The 18,868-nt window shown below is 35.0% G+C and overlaps 2 protein-coding genes across 7 annotated transcripts in view; one reads left to right on the top strand and one right to left on the bottom strand.

Moving 5' to 3' along the window:
- The window catches only part of adam9a (ADAM metallopeptidase domain 9a), a 61,727-nt gene extending 57,267 nt beyond the window's left edge, over positions 1-4,460 (bottom strand). The window contains exons 1-2 of one of the 2 annotated variants that reach the window (XM_079897692.1): positions 3,882-4,460; positions 719-816 (exon numbers count right to left, since the gene is read on the bottom strand). In XM_079897692.1, the coding sequence (XP_079753818.1) occupies positions 719-816; positions 3,882-3,963 (180 nt within the window). In that variant the 5' untranslated portion in view covers positions 3,964-4,460. The remainder of the gene's footprint in view (positions 1-718; positions 817-3,881) is intronic. The other variant, XM_079897691.1, reaches the window with a different exon arrangement.
- A 221-nt stretch (positions 4,461-4,681) lies between these two features.
- Positions 4,682-18,868, top strand: part of nudt18 (nudix (nucleoside diphosphate linked moiety X)-type motif 18) — a 16,937-nt gene continuing 2,750 nt past the window's right edge. The window contains exons 1-4 of one of the 5 annotated variants that reach the window (XM_079897696.1): positions 4,682-4,925; positions 5,277-5,456; positions 8,507-8,720; positions 15,327-16,664. In XM_079897696.1, the coding sequence (XP_079753822.1) occupies positions 5,298-5,456; positions 8,507-8,720; positions 15,327-15,946 (993 nt within the window). In that variant the 5' untranslated portion in view covers positions 4,682-4,925; positions 5,277-5,297 and the 3' untranslated portion in view covers positions 15,947-16,664. Of the gene's footprint in view, positions 4,926-5,214; positions 5,457-8,506; positions 8,721-15,326; positions 16,665-17,146; positions 17,806-18,652; positions 18,867-18,868 lie in introns of those variants that run through there. The other 4 variants (XM_079897698.1, XM_079897697.1, XM_079897700.1 and 1 more) reach the window with 4 other exon arrangements.

Raw genomic sequence — 18,868 nt, 5'->3', positions numbered from 1 at the left:
TAATCTTCCACTCCTTTTTTGATTCTTTCTAGAAAACAGTTTGGACATTATGCCTAAGAGCTCTTTTTGTGTTTCAAAATGGAAAAAAGACATTTTTCATTTCTAACCTTTTTTAAAGGTACAGTGGTACCATTATGATTGTTTTGCAGCAAGAAACCTTGATTAACATTATAACTGGAATTCAGGAGGAAAAAATACAGAAGTGTAGAAAATGGCACTTTCAAATAAAATGTCAAATGTCATCAAATAACAAAATTCATAATTTCTTCAACAAATACATTTTTGTGTGTGAATGTTCCTGGTTTATAAATGGAGTTACGGGTTTCAAGGCCATGCCAGCAAAAATCAGTTTTCTTCCAAACTCATTCTCTTCTTCTCAAACTCATTCTCTCATCTACCAAACTCTGAGTACACTGTTTCTCAATGACACAGAGGTCAGAGGAATATTGAGTGTTTGTTTGTGCCATGCTGGTGGTACGCGTCTCTCAGCGTGGTCTTTTAATAACTACGCCTACGCTGCTGGGCACGTGTGCCTGCCAGATGGTTCCTGTGGCATTATCTTTGAAGCACCACTGGTGTAGATGGATATGATATCAGAACAAAATCATTGATAGGTCATGAAAAATGGAAAAAGGAGGTGAGGATGTACAGAGAATGAGAGGGACAAGCTAAAGAAACCATCCACATAGTAACTCTTGTTTTTGGTAAGGCTGTTTACCTTATCTGCACTGTCCTGGTCTCTTCTATGTCTGCTGATGCGTCTCGGTACCGTCACCTCATAAGAAGAGAGCTGAGAGGTCTGCTGGTTTATTGAGCCTATGAACAGAAACAGTCCCATCACAACACTGTCTACCCATAAGACCAATACACACACAATGAATTATATAAGATATACAGGAAAACTTGCACTGTATAAGCAATTGTCATTCATTTCTCCAACTATTTTCCTCAATTATTCCTCTCACTGCAACAAAATATATTTATACAAAACTACTATTGTGATCATGACCAGGTGATTAAATTGAGTGCAATTGACTGGTTGTAAGTGCAATCAAGTGTTCAGTGTTTTTTTTTTCTTCTTATGTTGGTGGAAACAGTGCTGAATGGGCATGAAGAGAGGAAGACCTCAGGAAGGAGAGGCATCCCACCCGCTCCTGAGTCATCAGTCACAAGTTGGATGAGACTTCCTTTGCCGTTTTCCCGAAAAGGGTAGATAAGACAGAACAATTCATAATGCTTGCGTCCCTTTACTGAACATTCACACAAAATTCTCAGAGAACGATTTATCTTGATCTTCAGGCTTTCACAATCATTCTCAGCTCAAAACATGCCCTCAATTTCTCTAATAGCCTGTGTGTTAGCACTCGTGTAGGAGTCTCACTATTTCTATACCTGAAACGCTATAATAAGTGTAAGCGGACACTTTTAAATCGACTTACAGTTTACTTATTACACAGGGCTTAACGGGTCTGATGGCCCACAGCCAATGAAAGAGCATTTCTGGGCCAGTTGACAGCACTGTCATGTGCTATAGCCTTCAGGCCAGTGCTGCACTGTCACTACACCTTTGTTTACTGATCATGTACATGTGTTGTTATGTTGTGTGTTGATGCAAAAACAAATGGTTTTGAAATTGTGAAAATAATATATTTATATCTGCCATGTTACATTATAGGTGTATAATTGCCAGTTATAAGCTACAGCAAATTAAACAAAAATATATGCTTTTGCAAAGAAAATTAAGCATGTAATGGAAAACATTGACATATTTAAACATGTTAATACATAAATATATTTTTATATATTTATGTATTAACATGTAGGCTATACTATATATATTTATTTTTAACACATATATTACTACATTTTCTTGTTGTCCTAAATGTAATTCAAGACTTACTTTCAAGTAAAGATACATGTTTTTTGACAGTTTATAAAGTCCACTCAACCAAAACAACATCCTTGTCCTAATTCAAATTATGGAAAAGTGTTGGAAAAGATGTTAATCTACTGGATTGGGAAAATTGGCAGTTAAAAGTGTCAGAAATTACTTAAATACTGTAAATTTCATACTGATCTTAAAGTAAAAGCCCTTTAGACTCAAGGGTGAGGTGATGCCTATAAATTCGGAATTAACCCAAATATGCTATTATTGAACTGCTTAAGCTTCTTAAATGTACACACGGCCAGAAGAGGCAGAGATGAAGATAAGGTACACCGGACATGATAGTCTTTCCTATCAAAAATAAAATATCTTCTCTATTGGATAGACAATGTACAACATCACTGCAAAACATGAAAGGCTCAAACAAACATTGATTTGTCCTTCAAACGGGCAATGGTGTATCACAAAGTGAAACTACAGAGAAACACCAATATTGTAATGTTATGTGCATGTCTTTTGGAAAGCTAGTGATTTTACTACAAGTAAAACAAACGTACAAGTAAATGAATAAAGAGCAGTGCCTGTAATCCAGTGGTCTATGGCAAGCCTTTTTAACATTTATTCCTACTAACTAGCACCTATTTTTATGTTACTATGTTACTTTTTTTTTATTACAAGTAACAGTCACTAGTACATTTTTAAATATCACAAGTAACACAAGTATTCATTCGTCACAAAAACATATTCATTACATACTAGTATTTACTGCTTTGATATTCAATTGTATTGTTACTGGTAACAAATTATTGCCATCAACTTCTGTTCCAAGGATTCAACTTCCAAGGATTTTTTAAATCGAGACAAAATTTTTGGTCATACATCCCCAACACTATACGTTACTTGCATATTGATTGCAGCTCCCTGAAACCTGCGAATTATATACAATATAACTGTCTTCCAGGGGAAGATTTGAAAAGTCATCTTTGACTATTGTAAGTTAGTTATGTTAAACTAATGAAAATATTTAATGTAAATAATCAAGTAAATCTTACCGTTTTAATATTATTAGTAGTGTTAGTAGCTTTTTAAAGTATTATTATTTTAAGTATTAAGTATTATCTAAGTCTTTTTTTACAGAAACATTAAACAAACAATGTCTCAAGCACCATCATTACATAACTTTTAAATATAATAAGCATTTTGTGACAAATAAGTGTTTTCATATGACAAATATGCAGTCCTACATTTACATATATAAATGGTTGCCACGTTTTAGTTCTAATTATTATAGTTCATATTAAAAGTTTTTATGCTTTCAAACAATATCCCATATACATGTATAAAAATATTTTGAAATGTATATAGAGAGAATAACAAAATTGTACTAGTCAAGCTGATTATTTTCCCAGCATGTCTGCAAAGGGTTGTAAAATTAAGATTTTGACTACCAAAATTTGGAATACAGACTGAAGATACTAGTGTCCAAAAGTACTTGAAAGATTGGAACAGATACTAGTCAAGTATGCATATGAATAGTTGACAGTAAAACTAGACATACTAGTCGGAAGTGAACAGTTGGCCACAGATTCTAATAGAATTCACTAGCAAAACGTACAGTTTGTTACCAGGTAACAATAGAAGCAAAGGTAACATGCATACATAATACATACATAGGCTACTAGTGACTAATTGAATAGGTGCTAGTAATTTTAATAAGTTCTAGTATAATGAATAGTTTCTCTAGAGGATAGTTTCTATCTAGGCTAGTTCAATATTCTATAGTTTCTAATGGAACTGAAAAATCACAAGTCACAATAGGAGTACTTGCTATTTCTCAGAAAGTACTAGTGCTAACATAAAAATAGCTACAATTTACTTTAAGGAAAACATGTTAAAACAGCTTGTCATAGTGGTGCCTATACACTCAAACAGTCAACATTGGTAAGTGTTGAGGACAATGTATGACTCGCAATGGTGTCTGTCGCTTTTCTCTCACCTCCACTGCTGTCGATGAGCGCGTGAAGCATTAACCACATAAAGGCGCTTTTAACAAGACGTGAACAAACTACATTAACCATGTCTGTAAAGTATCCGTATTCAAATGCCGTTCCGAAGTAACGTAAAATGTTGCCCTCTCTTCCTTATCCAGGCGTTGTCCTCCAAGCAATGGCAATGAGCCCGCTCCACATAACGTTCCCGTGGAGAAAAAATAGATACGGCACAGTTTCAGCTACCTGCTCATTTTATTACACTTTATCCTTCTGTAATAAGTTTGTTTAACAGGATATCAGAAAAAGGGTCCTGTTTCAGTTCTCTGTTCGAAATCTTCGGATTAGGCAATTCGCTCGGATTTGTATCTCCAATGAGCCCCGTCTGTAGAGGGCGAAACCGAGCATGCGTCACGAAACAGTTTGGCTTTTTAACCCTTTACTTTAGCCTGATATGGCAATGCAAACTACTAGAACACTAATTCGTATGAGCTTTTAACTTACTTTAACCCGCCCACTAAAAATAGCCACTGTTTTGCAAAAAAGAACACTCTTTGTCTGCTATTGTTGCTAGCAGTTAAGAATATGAGTTAGGGATAGTCTAAAAACTACACATACATTTACTCTTTTTCTAACGAGAATAACTGCGACGTTTCACTCTTTTAAAACAACTATTGTTTAATTGCAGTTTAGTGATGTTGATCTAATCATTGTCATCAATGAAGCAAAAAAAATTATTGAAATATTATGAAACAGAACGAAACTACAAATAATGTAATTTGACTCGGTCCACAGGTAAGTATCGCATATTATCGCGAGAGTTCAAACAAACAGCCGATGTTTTGAGTCACATCACATTTTAAATAGTATTATTTATCCTTGTTTTATGAAGACCGGTATTAGGTTAGTATAATTGTCGATGGATTTTTAAATGAATGTAGAAGTATACGTTAAACATTAATAACAATGCTTAATTAACTTGGAGGACTTAACTTGCTTCTCGGTATATTCCTGCTTTGCTAACATTTAACGACGTTACGTACAAACATCAGGTGACTTTCATTCCTTTATAGATAATTTTCAAATTATAGAAGCATTGTGTTTCGAAAGTTATATTCCAGATAATATAATAAGTAGCATAAGTATTCTACTGAACAGTTGCTTTTATGATAGCTAACAGTACTAGAGGTTATGCAGATAATTGTATTTGATTGTGTTTTCTTTAAGAACCAGTATATAAAGTTAGATAGGTTAAAGAAATAGAGAATAACTTATTTCTGTGGAACTTTAATGGTTCTCCAGTGGCATCATCAGGCTTTGGTTTTTAAGTGTGATGATGCCTAAACATGCTGTCTCCGTAGGCAGCCACTAGATCTGAAACATATATGCATTATGTTGTTTAGTGGAATTAAGGCAGCTTCAACATGGACTCAACGGCAAAAATATTGGAGGAAAACTTAGAGAAGATTTTGAAGGGTGAGGGACTTGATTTGAGAGAGTTTGATTTAGCCCCGGAAGTGCAGCCTGTCACACTGAGGAAAAACGTCTGTTACATTGTCAGCGCAGTGATCTTCAACTCAAAGGTAAAGATTGCGTCATTCTTGCATGTCTTTTAAGTTGTCTTCTCTAACTTTTAGAGTCTGTCCAGTGTCCTCTTATTACAGTCACCCCCCTGCCGAACATCACCTAATTGGTTCCACTAATGAGCTCTACAATTTCACTGGGAGCATGACATTTCTTTCTTTCTTTCTCTTTCTTTCTTTCTTTCTTTCTTTCTTTCTTTCTTTCTTTCTTTCTTTCTTTCTTTCTTTCTTTCTTGCTTTTTTTTTTGTACTGGCAAAAAAAGGTAGTTTGGTTGCTAACAAGGCATTAAACTGTAGACAACATAGTCAAGGTTGCTTTCTCTTACACTTCACGTAAGCCAGTATTGTGTCCATTTAGGAAAAAAACAGAAACACTCTTGGTCATCCTGGACATGATCCGGATATTGTAAGATCTGTCATTTTTACATTTAAAACATATATGATGTATATACATACTAAAAAAATTAAAAAATTAAAAAAAAACTTCAAATGCACTATCCCATTCCAGAGTTATTTTATGCTGCACATATTCACAGTTTTTAAGATATCCATACCATATACAAGCCATGAGAAAGTTTGATATGCTTAATATTTCAATTCATGATTTTTTTTAATGTTTTTTCATTTTCAAAAAATTCAAGTTTAATATGAATTCTAATTTTATTATATAATTAATATATTATAATAATAATATTCTATTGATATATATATGCCTGCTTTGACAACATTGTATGAGAACTGAACTGAGCTGGACAATTACATCACTGTTTTCTCCAGATAACTAATGATTTATACAACGGAAATGAATCAACGCTGATTAAACTGGACAATGAATTTCATCTAGAGCTGCTGTATAGCCAAAACAATCTTTGTTGCATTAATTGCCTTTTATCACTGTAAAGCTGCTGCTTTGAAACAATCAGTATTGTTGACTATATTGTTGACAATCAGTATAGGTGACATATATAGTCAGTTATTTATATCTTTTGCTGTAGTGTGTCAGTAGGAAATATCAGTTTAAATTTCCAAACATTCTTTTTGCCATTAATTGTAATAATCCAGTGAGATTTCTGTATGCACAAGGAGTCTGACAACAGCCGGTATGATCTGATCTCACCATCATCGAGTCCGTCTGTGATTACATGAAGAAACAGAAGAAACTGAGACAGACTAAATCCAGAAGAACTGCGGGAACGTCTCCGAGATGCTTGAAGAAACCTTCCTGCAAAGCTACAGTACTGTGAAAAGTACTGGCACTTGTGTTAAAATGCTGTAAAGTGAGAATGCTTTCAAAAATAAAATCACAAATTGAATTTATGTATGATTTAACTTATATTAACTAATTCAAATCAATATGGTGTAACGACCCTTTGCGTTTAAAACGGCTTTTGTCCAGGTACACTTGCGCATAGTTTTTCAGGTAGCTTTGCAGGAAGGTTTCTTCAAGCATCTTGGAGACCTTCCCGCAGTTCTTCTGGATTTAGTCTGTCTCAGTTTCTTCTGTTTCTTCATGTAATCACAGACGGACTCGATGATGCTGAGATCAGATCATACCGGCTGTTGTCAGACTCCTTGTGCATACACAAATCTCGCTGGATTAATAAAATTAATGGCAAAAAGAATGTTTGGAAATGTAAACTGATAGTTCCTACTGACACACTATAGCAAAATATATAAATAACTGACTTAAAACCATTTTTGGGGACATTTTTGGGGTGGGGATATTAACATGCCTAAGACTTTTGCACAGTACTGTATATATATATATATATATATATATATATATATATATATATATATATATATATATATATATATATATATATATATATATGATATAAGATATAATACTGATAGAAAACCAAATAATGTTAACAAAAATATTATTTTATTAGACTGAACAAATGAAAGCATTGTTTTTTTACATTTAAACAGCTAACAGCTATATAACTTTTATAGTTGAATAGTTCACTTAAAAATGAAAATTCTGTCATCATTTACTCACCCTCAAGTAGTTTCAAACCTGTATGAATTTCTTTCTTCTGCTGAACACAAAGGAAGATATTTTGAAGAATGTTGGTAACCATACAGTTGATGGGCACCATTGACTTCCATAGTAGGAAAAAAAATACTATGGAATTCAAAGGGGTCAATCAACTGTTTGGTTGCAAACATTCTTCAAAATATCTTCCTTTGTGTTCAGCAGAAGAAAGAAATTCATACAGGTTTGAAACAACTTGAAGGTGAGTAAATGATGACAGAATTTTCATTTTTAAGTGAACTATTCAACTATCAAAGTTATTTAGCTGTTAGTTGAGCCACTGGCACACATTAGCCCACAACTTACATTTTGGGAAATATACTTTATTTAATAATTCATGGCTAATCTTTAACCTAAAATGTAGATGTTTTATATAATGGCAATTCACCAGCATGAACAGTATGACGCATATTTTTAGAAGTAGATGAGTTTGCTTTTACGTTGTAAAAAAAAAAAAAAAAAAATACATTGACATGCCAAAACAGTTTTGTAGCATAAAAATTCACTAAATATTTCAGTAACACTTCAACAGTGTCATTGTTACATGTTACTTGTAGTTACTATAGTAATAACTATAAATTATGCATAATTACATACCCTATATAGTATAATAGTAAATATAGTGACTTACATTGCATTAGATTTATTAGGTGGGTAGAGGAATATATAATTAATGTTTGTTATGAACATTATACTTTCACTTATTTATTGAAACTGTTATGTTTCAATCAATAAGCTAAACCCCCAAACCAACCCACCGGCCCACCTCAACTTTTCGATTTGATAATCCGGCCCTTGAATGAAGCTAATTTAATAGCCCTGCCCTAAACCAAACACTAGTCCCTACCCTAACCTTAGTAAGTAAGTACATCTACATAGCAAGTATCACTCAGTACTTCAATGTATAACTACACTCTAAGTGGACACTAATTCCACTACCCAACCCATGATTAATGTCAACTTCTTCAGACATAAAAGTTTTGCATGTGTGTTTGCTTGTGTTATACAGGGGGAGGTGTTACTTGTTCAGGAGGCAAAGAGAGATTGTTATGGCAGATGGTACCTCCCTGCAGGTCGTATGGAAGAGCGTGAAAGCATTGTAGAGGCACTGCAGAGGGAGGTCAAAGAGGAGGCAGGAATAGACTGCCAGCCAATCACACTGCTGCTGGTTCAAGAACAAGGGCCACAGTGGGTTCGCTTCACCTTCCTTGCTGAGGAAACAGGTTAGATTGAATTATTGAATTTTAGAGCTGCACATTATCGAAATGAAGTTGATATGAATATAATGAATATAAATGCGACAATATGTGCCGTTGTCAAATCGCCCAGGCTGCAATTAAATAAATATAATTAAATAAATTGAATTATTATGAATTAAATAAATGGACTCATATTATAGACTCAGCAAAAAAGAAAAGTCCCTTTTTCACGATACTGTAATTTAAAGGTACACTACTGAATGTAAATTTAAAAATGAGTCAATACATCATCAATCCTTCTTCCAAAACTTTTTTGTTTTACCCTCATTTACTATGGTAAGCCTATTATAAGTGTTAATATTTTAGACATGTCGGGGTGGTTTTCGCGGGAAATTGTGTACATACGTCACCGAGATCCTGACTCTCTGTGGTCATTAAAAATACCAGGATGTTCTTCGAAAAAAGAGTAGGGGTATAACCCCGTCATCCTGGCCAAATTTTGCCCATTGGCCTCTGTCCATCATCATGGCCTTCTATTCATTCCTATATACTGATTGGTTTCATCACTCTGGCTGCGTTCGATACCACATACTCACTGAGTTGGTATTTCAATAAGTACTTATTTAATGAGCGCTGAAAGTGTAGGTACTATATAGCCTGAAAGCATGAAGTATGAATGCGATCCGGACGTAATCCGCCATGTTGCGCTTATGATAACGCCATAGGTCACGATAACATCAACATTGCGGATTCAATATCTTGATATTTATGAAACGTACTTATTTTGTGGTCTTGTTGAAGAAACAGCTGCCAATTTATTTTGTGATTGTAGTATAGTATCTTGGGTTGATTTTAATTCTTATATTTTAAACCCTTTTAATGTGACCCACAGTTTTATCCTTAAAGGTATCCCTAAAAATATGTTTTTTTTTTTTTTTTTCGGAAACCCAAAATCGTTATCTCTTGAATATGTTGTTAATTTCTTTATTTTATAAAGTAATAATAATCTTTATTATTTTATTTTAGCAAGGGACTTAAATCTCCTTTATGTATTCCACTCTCTTGTTTCATCCCTCAGGCTTAAAAATAACAAAAAAAAAAAAGCTTTTTTTTATGCATTATGGTGAATTATTCAAAAATATATCTCATACTATGATGTACACAAAACCATGATATTTATGTTTTTCTGTTTTTATTTTTTGTCATTATGATTGTTCACTGTTAAAGGTACAACAATGGTGTCTTTCCCTGATCTTTATTTAAAAGTATTTTGTAAGTTCTGAAATAAATAAAAAAAGATATGAAAAACAGGTGCACTAACACCTAATAGCATCAGTAACTCGACAACCCTACCTAGTACGTTTTTTCTCAGTGTTTGCAAAGTTTGTAATGTCTGCACAAAGGAGACGTCGGGTAGATGCTCCAAGATCTCGCCTTTGGAGAAGACGTTTGATTTTTATACTTGAAAAATGTAAGTATCACTTCTTAAAAATTAAGATTACCCCATGAATTGCATTGCTATCCCAACACTTACACACAATAATAATGATAAATGCTGACCAATACTTAATTATATTTACTTAATCTAAATTATAGTCACTAAAAATGATGTTTTAGTAAAACGAGCAAAAAGTAATTTGTTTTGTCATATAACATAGTTATGTATGAACACACACAAGACAAATGCAAGGTGAATACATCTCAAATTTCAGTCAAGCATTGAATTAATGCATAAATTAATGAAATAATTATATTTTATTTACTGGCAACAACAGGAAACATGAATATATGAGTAAAAGAATAAATAAAAGTAACCTTCACAATAAATAAATAAATACATATACAAGTTAACAACTCTTGAAACATAGCTTTATTCAAACGTATTGTTCTAACAATCATGTATTTACAGGTGGTGAACCACACATCCTATTGCCATCTCAACACAGCTGTTCTCATTCTGCGGCTTAGTAGAGCGAGCCTTTGGCATGCTGAAAACACACTGGTGCTCTATTTTCTTCACAGCCAGAGGTGAGCCATGCCTTTGTGCCTGAGGTTGTTGCGTGCTGCGCATCATCGTTGAGCCAGAGGATGAGGAAGACCATGATGATGACCCCCCTGAACCCCACAACCTTGAAAAAGAGTGGGAGAACATGTGCGGGACAATCTGGCTGCCACTGTGTCTGCTCCAAACATTTGTGTTCCTGCTCTCTATGAGCATGAGCATGACTACCTGTAGAACATTTAAACAGGTTAAAATAAATGCGTGAATAAATGTAAATCTGATTTTTGTAAATCCAAGTGTCTCGGACACAAACGGTCAATAAAGCTGTTTGTTTCTTAAAGTTTATTTCTTCAAGGTACTACTGTATAATATAAATGCATACATACATTTCATACAATTGCTATTTGGGTGCTTAAAGGGTTAGTTCACCCAAATATATAAATTCAGTCATTACCGGTATTTACCTTCACGCTATTCAATCCCTGTGGGTTTTTGTTTTGTTTTGTTTTTAAAACACAAAAGGTGATTTTGGTCAGGTGTGTCCTGCTGGTTTCTGTTCATACAATATCAGTCAATGGAGCCCGACTTCCAGAAGCTTCAAGACATTATTTAATGATGCTTTTGAAGCTTCTGAAAGTTGGGCTTCATTGTAAGAACAGAAACCAGCAGAAAAAAATTGACCAAAATCACATCCTCAATGTCTTTTGGTCTTTTTCTAGAAGCTCTCGCTGGCTCTGGGCTCACTGAGGATGAAGAGACCACAGCAACATCCAGGCCAGGTGAGGCAATAAGGGCAGGTGGAGTGATGGAGGGTCTCATCCATGGCACTACACCATTTCCAGGATGCTGCTGTGGCTCTTCATCCTCAGTGCTCATGCCAGTCTGCAGACATTTCAGATGCTACAAAAAAAAAAAGCACAAACGTCACCTTGCCTTGCAGGCCCTGTCCACCACAAAAGCTCTGCAGCAAATGCACAAAAATCAAGAATCAGAAAAGTGCTGTAATAGCTATGTTTGAAATTACAATGATTCACTAGTTCACACTTACAAATAAGTCAGATAGAATAAATGCGTATTTGGCGTGCTGTCCGAGGAGAGGGCTCCGGGCTCGGTATTCGGCCCGAACCCAGAGTACTCCCCCCGTATTCCTGGCTGTAAAAGATTGAGCCAAGAGTGAGGAGTCGGGGTGGTGGAGGGATGCTGGAAAACTGTCAAGGAATATTAGGTGAGTTGACAGATTGGATATATATATACTTCTTGTCATGCTGATTAGGGTAGACATAATTGTTTGATGACGAGTAGATTGGATTGTTTATTTGAACGTGCTCCTCCCGAACTTTGTTTATAAAACATCATTTAAAATAAACTACAACTTAAGAGTTCAATAGATTTTTTTACTCATTTCTGTTGTATACTCACTCAAAGCCTTTTAATGGATGCATTCTGCTTCATTAGCCAATCACCACCAGATAAAAACACACGTGTGCTCATCTGTCCTTGTAACATCCAAACAAGATTCAAGTTTCCTCTGTGATTTATGTGCTCAATACTAAATTCATTGTTGAGGTAGTTGCTGATGTGTCAACTCACTTTTTATCCAACACATTATGTTCCTCAATTATCAACTGTACTTATGGGCAAATAAAATAGATAACTCAAATATAGTTACTTTATGTAGATTAAACTTGAGTCTAGCATCTTTACACCTTCAACAATTCAACAGTTTACTCTACTGTAGTTCAACAAATGCAATTTTAACACAAGAACCGTGTTTACTTGCATTTGAAACCACCCTCGTCACTGTTCTCATCCATGTTCGATTATGATGTATCCTCTCCCGTGGCCTCCTGGGAAGGCTGGGATAGAAAAGTATCCATCGATGAGTGCTTCGGAATCTGGGCGGATAGAGTAGGCCATCCGGGGATTTCTCGCCTACTGTTTTATGAATACTGAGGTTTCGGACATACTACTCTTTTCACGTACTGTTTTCTCCTACTATATAATAGGTAAGTAGGCATTTTCTGATGTAACATTAGCATACGCACGTCCGAATCTTGCGAGAATTAGTACACCACTCAGGTATTTCTCGCCTACTCTTTTATGAATACTGAGGATTCGGACATAGTATTCGTTCGCGTACTGCTTTTTGCCTACTATATAATGTAGACTGGGTGAACCCAGCCTGATCTGCCGGCGATTTAATTTTGAGCTTGGTCTGGTGATAGCCAGACCAGTAAGTATGTGTTTTTTTCGGTGGAAATTTTGATTCTTTCCAGAGACTCGTTCATTTTCAGTTCGTTCACCAAAATGATTCGTTCAGATTCGTTCACTGATTCGTTCAGTGACAATTTCTTCCTATTACATACATACTGCAGCAGGTGGCGAAAAAGAGTGTATTTTATGATATGTTTTAACGAACGTATTTACTTGTTACAAAAACTGATTTGGCTTTGTTAAAATGTGTGCCTTATTTACTAAATTAATAAAATAAGTCTAAATAAGAGGTTCAGATGACCAAACCAAGGTTTTCTTGCATAATTAACATTTTAATTGTTTGGTCAGACGGGTCAGACATACACATTCATAAATCTGGGATTATATTAAACGTTGAGTTATGTTATGTATGTTAAATATGATAAACAATTATACGCACACCTATAACTGCGCTTTGAATGAGATTGAAGCACAGGCTAAATGACCCAGTACTCTCATTCACGAACGAAATGTACTGCTACCAGTTTGATCAATTCGTTCACGAACGAGATCTCGCTCTCGTTCAGACCTTGACTCGAAACAGCGATCTCGGTCAGTGATGGGCGTATTCGTTCAGTAGATCCAACCAATTACATGTCCCTTCACAGCCCGAACTGAAATGTTATTTGCTGACGTTACGCAAATGAGACCTAACCAATACTGTCATATTTTTTGGTTTGTTTTAGTTTTTAGAGAAGTGCATATGACATGAATAAAACGTAATTAATTCATTTTTGATAATACAAAATGAACACAAGTAGTAAAGTAAATTTTTTAAAGTGCAAAATACCACAAAACTAAGTCTAAAACACACAAACAAAAGAAAAGAAAAGCAGGTAAAGATAAGTGTAAATTTAAATCAAGTAAACAGTCAAGTATAAAATGACAATGTTAATTTGTCTTTGTTAGCCTATATTTAACCATGCTTGCGTTATTAAACTGGTTTCATTACAATGGTAAAGTGTAAATTTCCTTCTTTGATGCAAATATGCTGACTACACAAACCCAGCTCTAACTGGACGCAGCTCTTCACGAACGACATGTAGCCTACCAGTTCGTTCACGAGAAGATCTCGAAGGGCGTATTCGTTCACTACATCCAACAAATCACATGCTCCGTCACATCTCATACTCGAACGCTATTGGCTTGAGGTTTAGTCATTCTTGACCATAGGGTTCTTGACAGGTTGAAAACACAGAGCTACCCGGTTCATTGAGCTGCGCATGCGCTGCAATAGCGCCGCGCGGCTGTGGAGGGAGGAATTTCAGTGAACGAGAAATATGAGTCAATGGATTACGTGAACGAGAACGATTCGTTCACCTAAAAGATTCGTTCAAAAAGAACGATTCGTTCACGAACGTAACATCACTATTTCGACCGCAACCTCTGCCTCCTCTCCAATAAGCTGGTGTGTGGTTATGGGCACTGTCGCATCATCCAGATAGATGCTGTGCATTGGTGGTGGTTGAGGAGATTCCCCCTTCCATATACGTGAAGCACTGATAATTCATATTATCAAAGAAGTACTGGGGTAAAACGTTTATAGTTCGGATATAAACGCTTATGTCTACGGAAGCTATCAAAATACAGCAAATCACATTTTGAAAGTAACTTGGCGCTTCAGATGACAACTTTATCAATTATGTCGTTACACCATAAAAAAAAAATATTTGTCATTGAATCATTCATTCAATTCATTCATTCAATTAATTCATTCAAGTGATTCATCCAGTAACAAAACAAGTGAAGTATTTATGATTGAGTAGTTTGAATCGTTCATTCAATTCATTCAAGGTGATTCATCCAGTAACGAAACAAGTGAAGTATTTATGATTGAGTCATTTGAATCGTTCATTCATACAGTTTTTTTTTTAATAATTCATTCAGATTAAATAAACATTTTAAGTAAACTGCAGCAATTAACATTTTGTCAGACCCTCTACTAAATTACATGTTATTGTTTTTATGTTGTTTGTTTAGAATCGTGGGAGAAATGTGATCTCTGTTTGAAACCAAAAAATCAAAAACCAAAAGATTGTTATTGTAAAGGGTTTAACTTTAAACCATGTTTTCCATGCTTGTTCAATGAACAATAAACAATCAATTAATAAACATGCACCTGTGCAACAGTGGAAAGACTTTTTTTTTTTTTTTACTATGTTGTTCACATTATAGTTTAAGTTGGATCTTATTGGTTTTTGGCTCTTGTATATGAACAACCAAATAGAGCTATTCAAGTAATCTGCTTAAAATTTGTGTATATTTTCATATCGCAATATGTAGAGATGAAAAATAAAATAATTTTTGACAAAATCATGTTACTTTTCAACAGGAAAAATCTTTTTTTTTTTTTTTTCTTCTCATTGTGCCACCAGGGGGCTCTCTGAAGACAACGGCAGAGGCGGATGCTGAATCCCTGCAAGCTCAGTGGTGGGATCGTGAGTCTCCACTTCCTCTTCGTGCACGTGACATACTCCCCCTCATTGATGCTGGAATAAAATATCGCCAAAATCCCTGGTTTCCTGCATTACAACCTGTTGACTTCCCTTGTCACGTTATTTGCCAAAGACTTTTCATCACATTCGTCTCCAGCAGTGGTAGCACTGACACCAGTGATGAGGACCGCCTGTGGCTTCTGCTGAGCAATAATAATGCCAGTTCTCATCCCAGTCTTCCTATTGAAGTATCAGTTAACATCTCGTGGTCTGCGCACAGACTGATTAAGAAGTGCATACCTTCGTCTTTCGCATTCATAAACATTATTATATGTGGCGTTCTGGGAGTGCAGCACAATGGGAGAACACCAGGGAAAACGGACGGCATCTGCTTCAACACACTTGTGTTAATGGAAAATTCAGAGGGAGGGCCTGAAATCAGCAGCCCACCACCATTGGAGAGTGACAGTTACAGATGGCATGAAGTGACCAATCAGAGCCTAAGGGCAAAGATAAAACAGAGGATTAAATATGGGTCTGTTCTGCCTATTCAAAGTTAATACTGATGCTCTGCCACTCTAGTAGAGGATCAGGACATTACGCAGGCCAGAATTGAACCTGCATTTTCCACATGGGAACCAAAGCTCAACGTGTCTGTTGCATGTATGCAAACTGCTAGGTCATGGCTCAAATGCATTAATAACCTTGCACGTTTGAAATATTAATCTTGTGTAAATAAAATGATTATTTTTTTGTTCAATAAATAAACTGTCATTAAAATATGTTCATTTTAAGAAATACAGAAACACAATTATTTTAAAAAGTAAAGATTCTGAAAATATTGAATGAGAATTGATTGAATGACAATGGAATTATTAAATTATTAAAATGTTTTTGTTTCTTCACTCCTTCGTGCACGTTCATTACAGCTACCATGACTGATATTCTTTTAAAGTATATTATTTCCATAAGTACTCTCTTTAATAGTACGCCAACGTGTACTTGATTTTCACAAGGGACTTTGGACATTAAGGACATTATTATATAACATACACATAGCACTCTTGTAGCATTTTACCACAGTCATCTATATCAATAATTTAATATAAATGAATACTGTTAGAAAAAAGTTGTGATACTTGAGTTTATGTATGATCATTTAAATCTCTCTCTCTATATATATATTTAATATGAGAAATACAATGTAAGATATTATGAAATGATGCATTTCACATGAAGTTACTAAATAATATGTATAGTAAACATTTATTAAGTTTGTCTATTTTACCTGCCTGTTTATTTTATATTTGCCTAATACATAATTTGCTAGTAGCTATAAGGGGCATGTACACAAACGTGAAAGTGAGTCCAGCCATGCCACAGTTTTAAGGACCAGTGTGATGTAGGCCTACAGTTACCTCTGAGAAAAGAGTTCTTCCTCCATATGAATTAATCTGGTTAACATTTTATAACATTATTATAATATATTCTATAAAATCAATTATATCATCAATAATAAAATCACTCAATTATTTAATAATGTGGACTAAACAATGAGGAAATAATATTACAGGGTTCGAAAGTAAGTTACTTTCGTACCTTTTAAGTGTTTTTTTTTTAATTGTTTTTTTATGTAGCCTATATCATTTAATAGTTTACCAAAACATCTGGGTGTGTAACTTTTTTTAGGATTGTCCAATACGCTATATCATTGGCTAATAGCTTTCGTTTGAATTCTGAGAAGTGATTTCTGTCATCGTGTGTTGAAAAATCCGGAAACAGGAATCGTGTTTGAAAGGGAACGTCAACTTATTTCATATACAACGATGTGCGCGAGAACGTCAGGCTTTTAACAGATATTTTAAGGCTATTATGTGACGCCGGCTTGCAGGCAAGTCTATCTATAAAGAATTAAATTATTTAAAATACGCGTTTATTTATATTCTGAATTTAATAGTTTGCTTCTCACCGTGTAGGCTACACGTAGTCCTCCTCAACGCACTACATGTTTTATTTAGCTTAATATGAATGAAGAGCTGGATGAAACACGAGACGTGTTAAAACTAAACATAGTTTCTCGGTTTCGACTTTTATTGTTTTTTAAAAAAAAATGTGTGTGAGGAGCGTCTGAACAGGTTTGACAAGTTGCTTGACAGTTTGTACAGAAGCCGTCAGTTTGAAAACGCACACCACATTTCATAAATATAGGCTACACATTATTAGTACATATTATTTCTACATATGTTCAAAGCGTCTGTTTAAGGTTCGTTTCATCATGTCCACGGAGGAGCTGGTGGAGAGGGTTTTGAGGGGAGAGGGACTGGAAGTGACCGAGCTTCATTTAGTCCCTGAACAAAAGAAACCAGTCACACGAACAAACACATGCTTTGCTGTCTGTGCGGTCATCTTCAATTCCAAGGTAATGTCACAGTTGTTATATAGTGCAGACATTACTTCGAAAACGTCTTATGAAATCATCCTTCCAAATAATTATTTTTTAAAGCTAGATAAACCCTAAAGGCTCGACCATTAGATGATACAATAGGCTAACTAAATACAATTCTAACCAATTGCTGTAGTAAAGTTACTTGGCATTTCTAATAGTCTATATTTTCTAATCTAGCAGATCCTTCTGTTGGGCTGCAAATTGCTAAATTTATCAAACTCCTAAATTCTTAATCCTTTGTTATTCGCAATTATATCACATGCATTATAGTGATTGATGAACCAGTGAATTCCAAAAGGTTTCGTTTCAGAATAATATCTTTAAAGTTTATATTTGTGGCTTGGAGATTGAGTTGTCAAGCAGTTAGACTATGTTTTCTCAACTAGTCTACAATTTATTTTCTCCATCTTTAAAGCTACGCTATGTAATTTTTTTTTATTTTATAAAAAATAAAATGTTATAAATGAGAGGGTGCAAAAAAATCCTTATCTTAAAAAACCTTGTCTTAACTTCACCCAAATACACTTTGATAACCCTAATAATGACTATATTTTAGAGCTGTCAGGACGGATTTAGCAGGAAATTGCATTTCTTTACCCATGTGTGCCACGAATTATCTGTAGGCCTACACAGAGAAAAGTAGCTCTGAGTGTGTAGCATGTAAACAAATGACTGACCATGAATCACTCAAAATGGAAAAATTACAGCTTTATTTATTTGCAGTCCCTCGAACCACATGCATCCACGTAAAAAACAATGTTCTTCAGCAAGATGAAATAAGATATTGTGCTGATTGTGTACATGTCTCTTTGTTTCACAGAATGAGGTGTTGATGATTCAGGAGACAAAGGCAGTGTGTCGTGGCTCATGGTACCTCCCTGCAGGTCGTATGGAAGATGGTGAAACTATTGTAGAAGCCCTAAAGAGAGAAGTCAAAGAGGAGGCAGGAATAGACTGTCAGCCAATCACACTGCTGCAGATTCAAGAAAGGGGACCAAACTGGGTCCGCTTCACTTTTCTTGCTGAGAAAACAGGT

Source organism: Squalius cephalus (assembly GCF_949319135.1).
Source record: "Squalius cephalus genome assembly, chromosome: 16".
Classification (NCBI taxonomy): domain Eukaryota; kingdom Metazoa; phylum Chordata; class Actinopteri; order Cypriniformes; family Leuciscidae; genus Squalius; species Squalius cephalus.
This window is presented reverse-complemented; position numbering and strand designations above follow the sequence as displayed.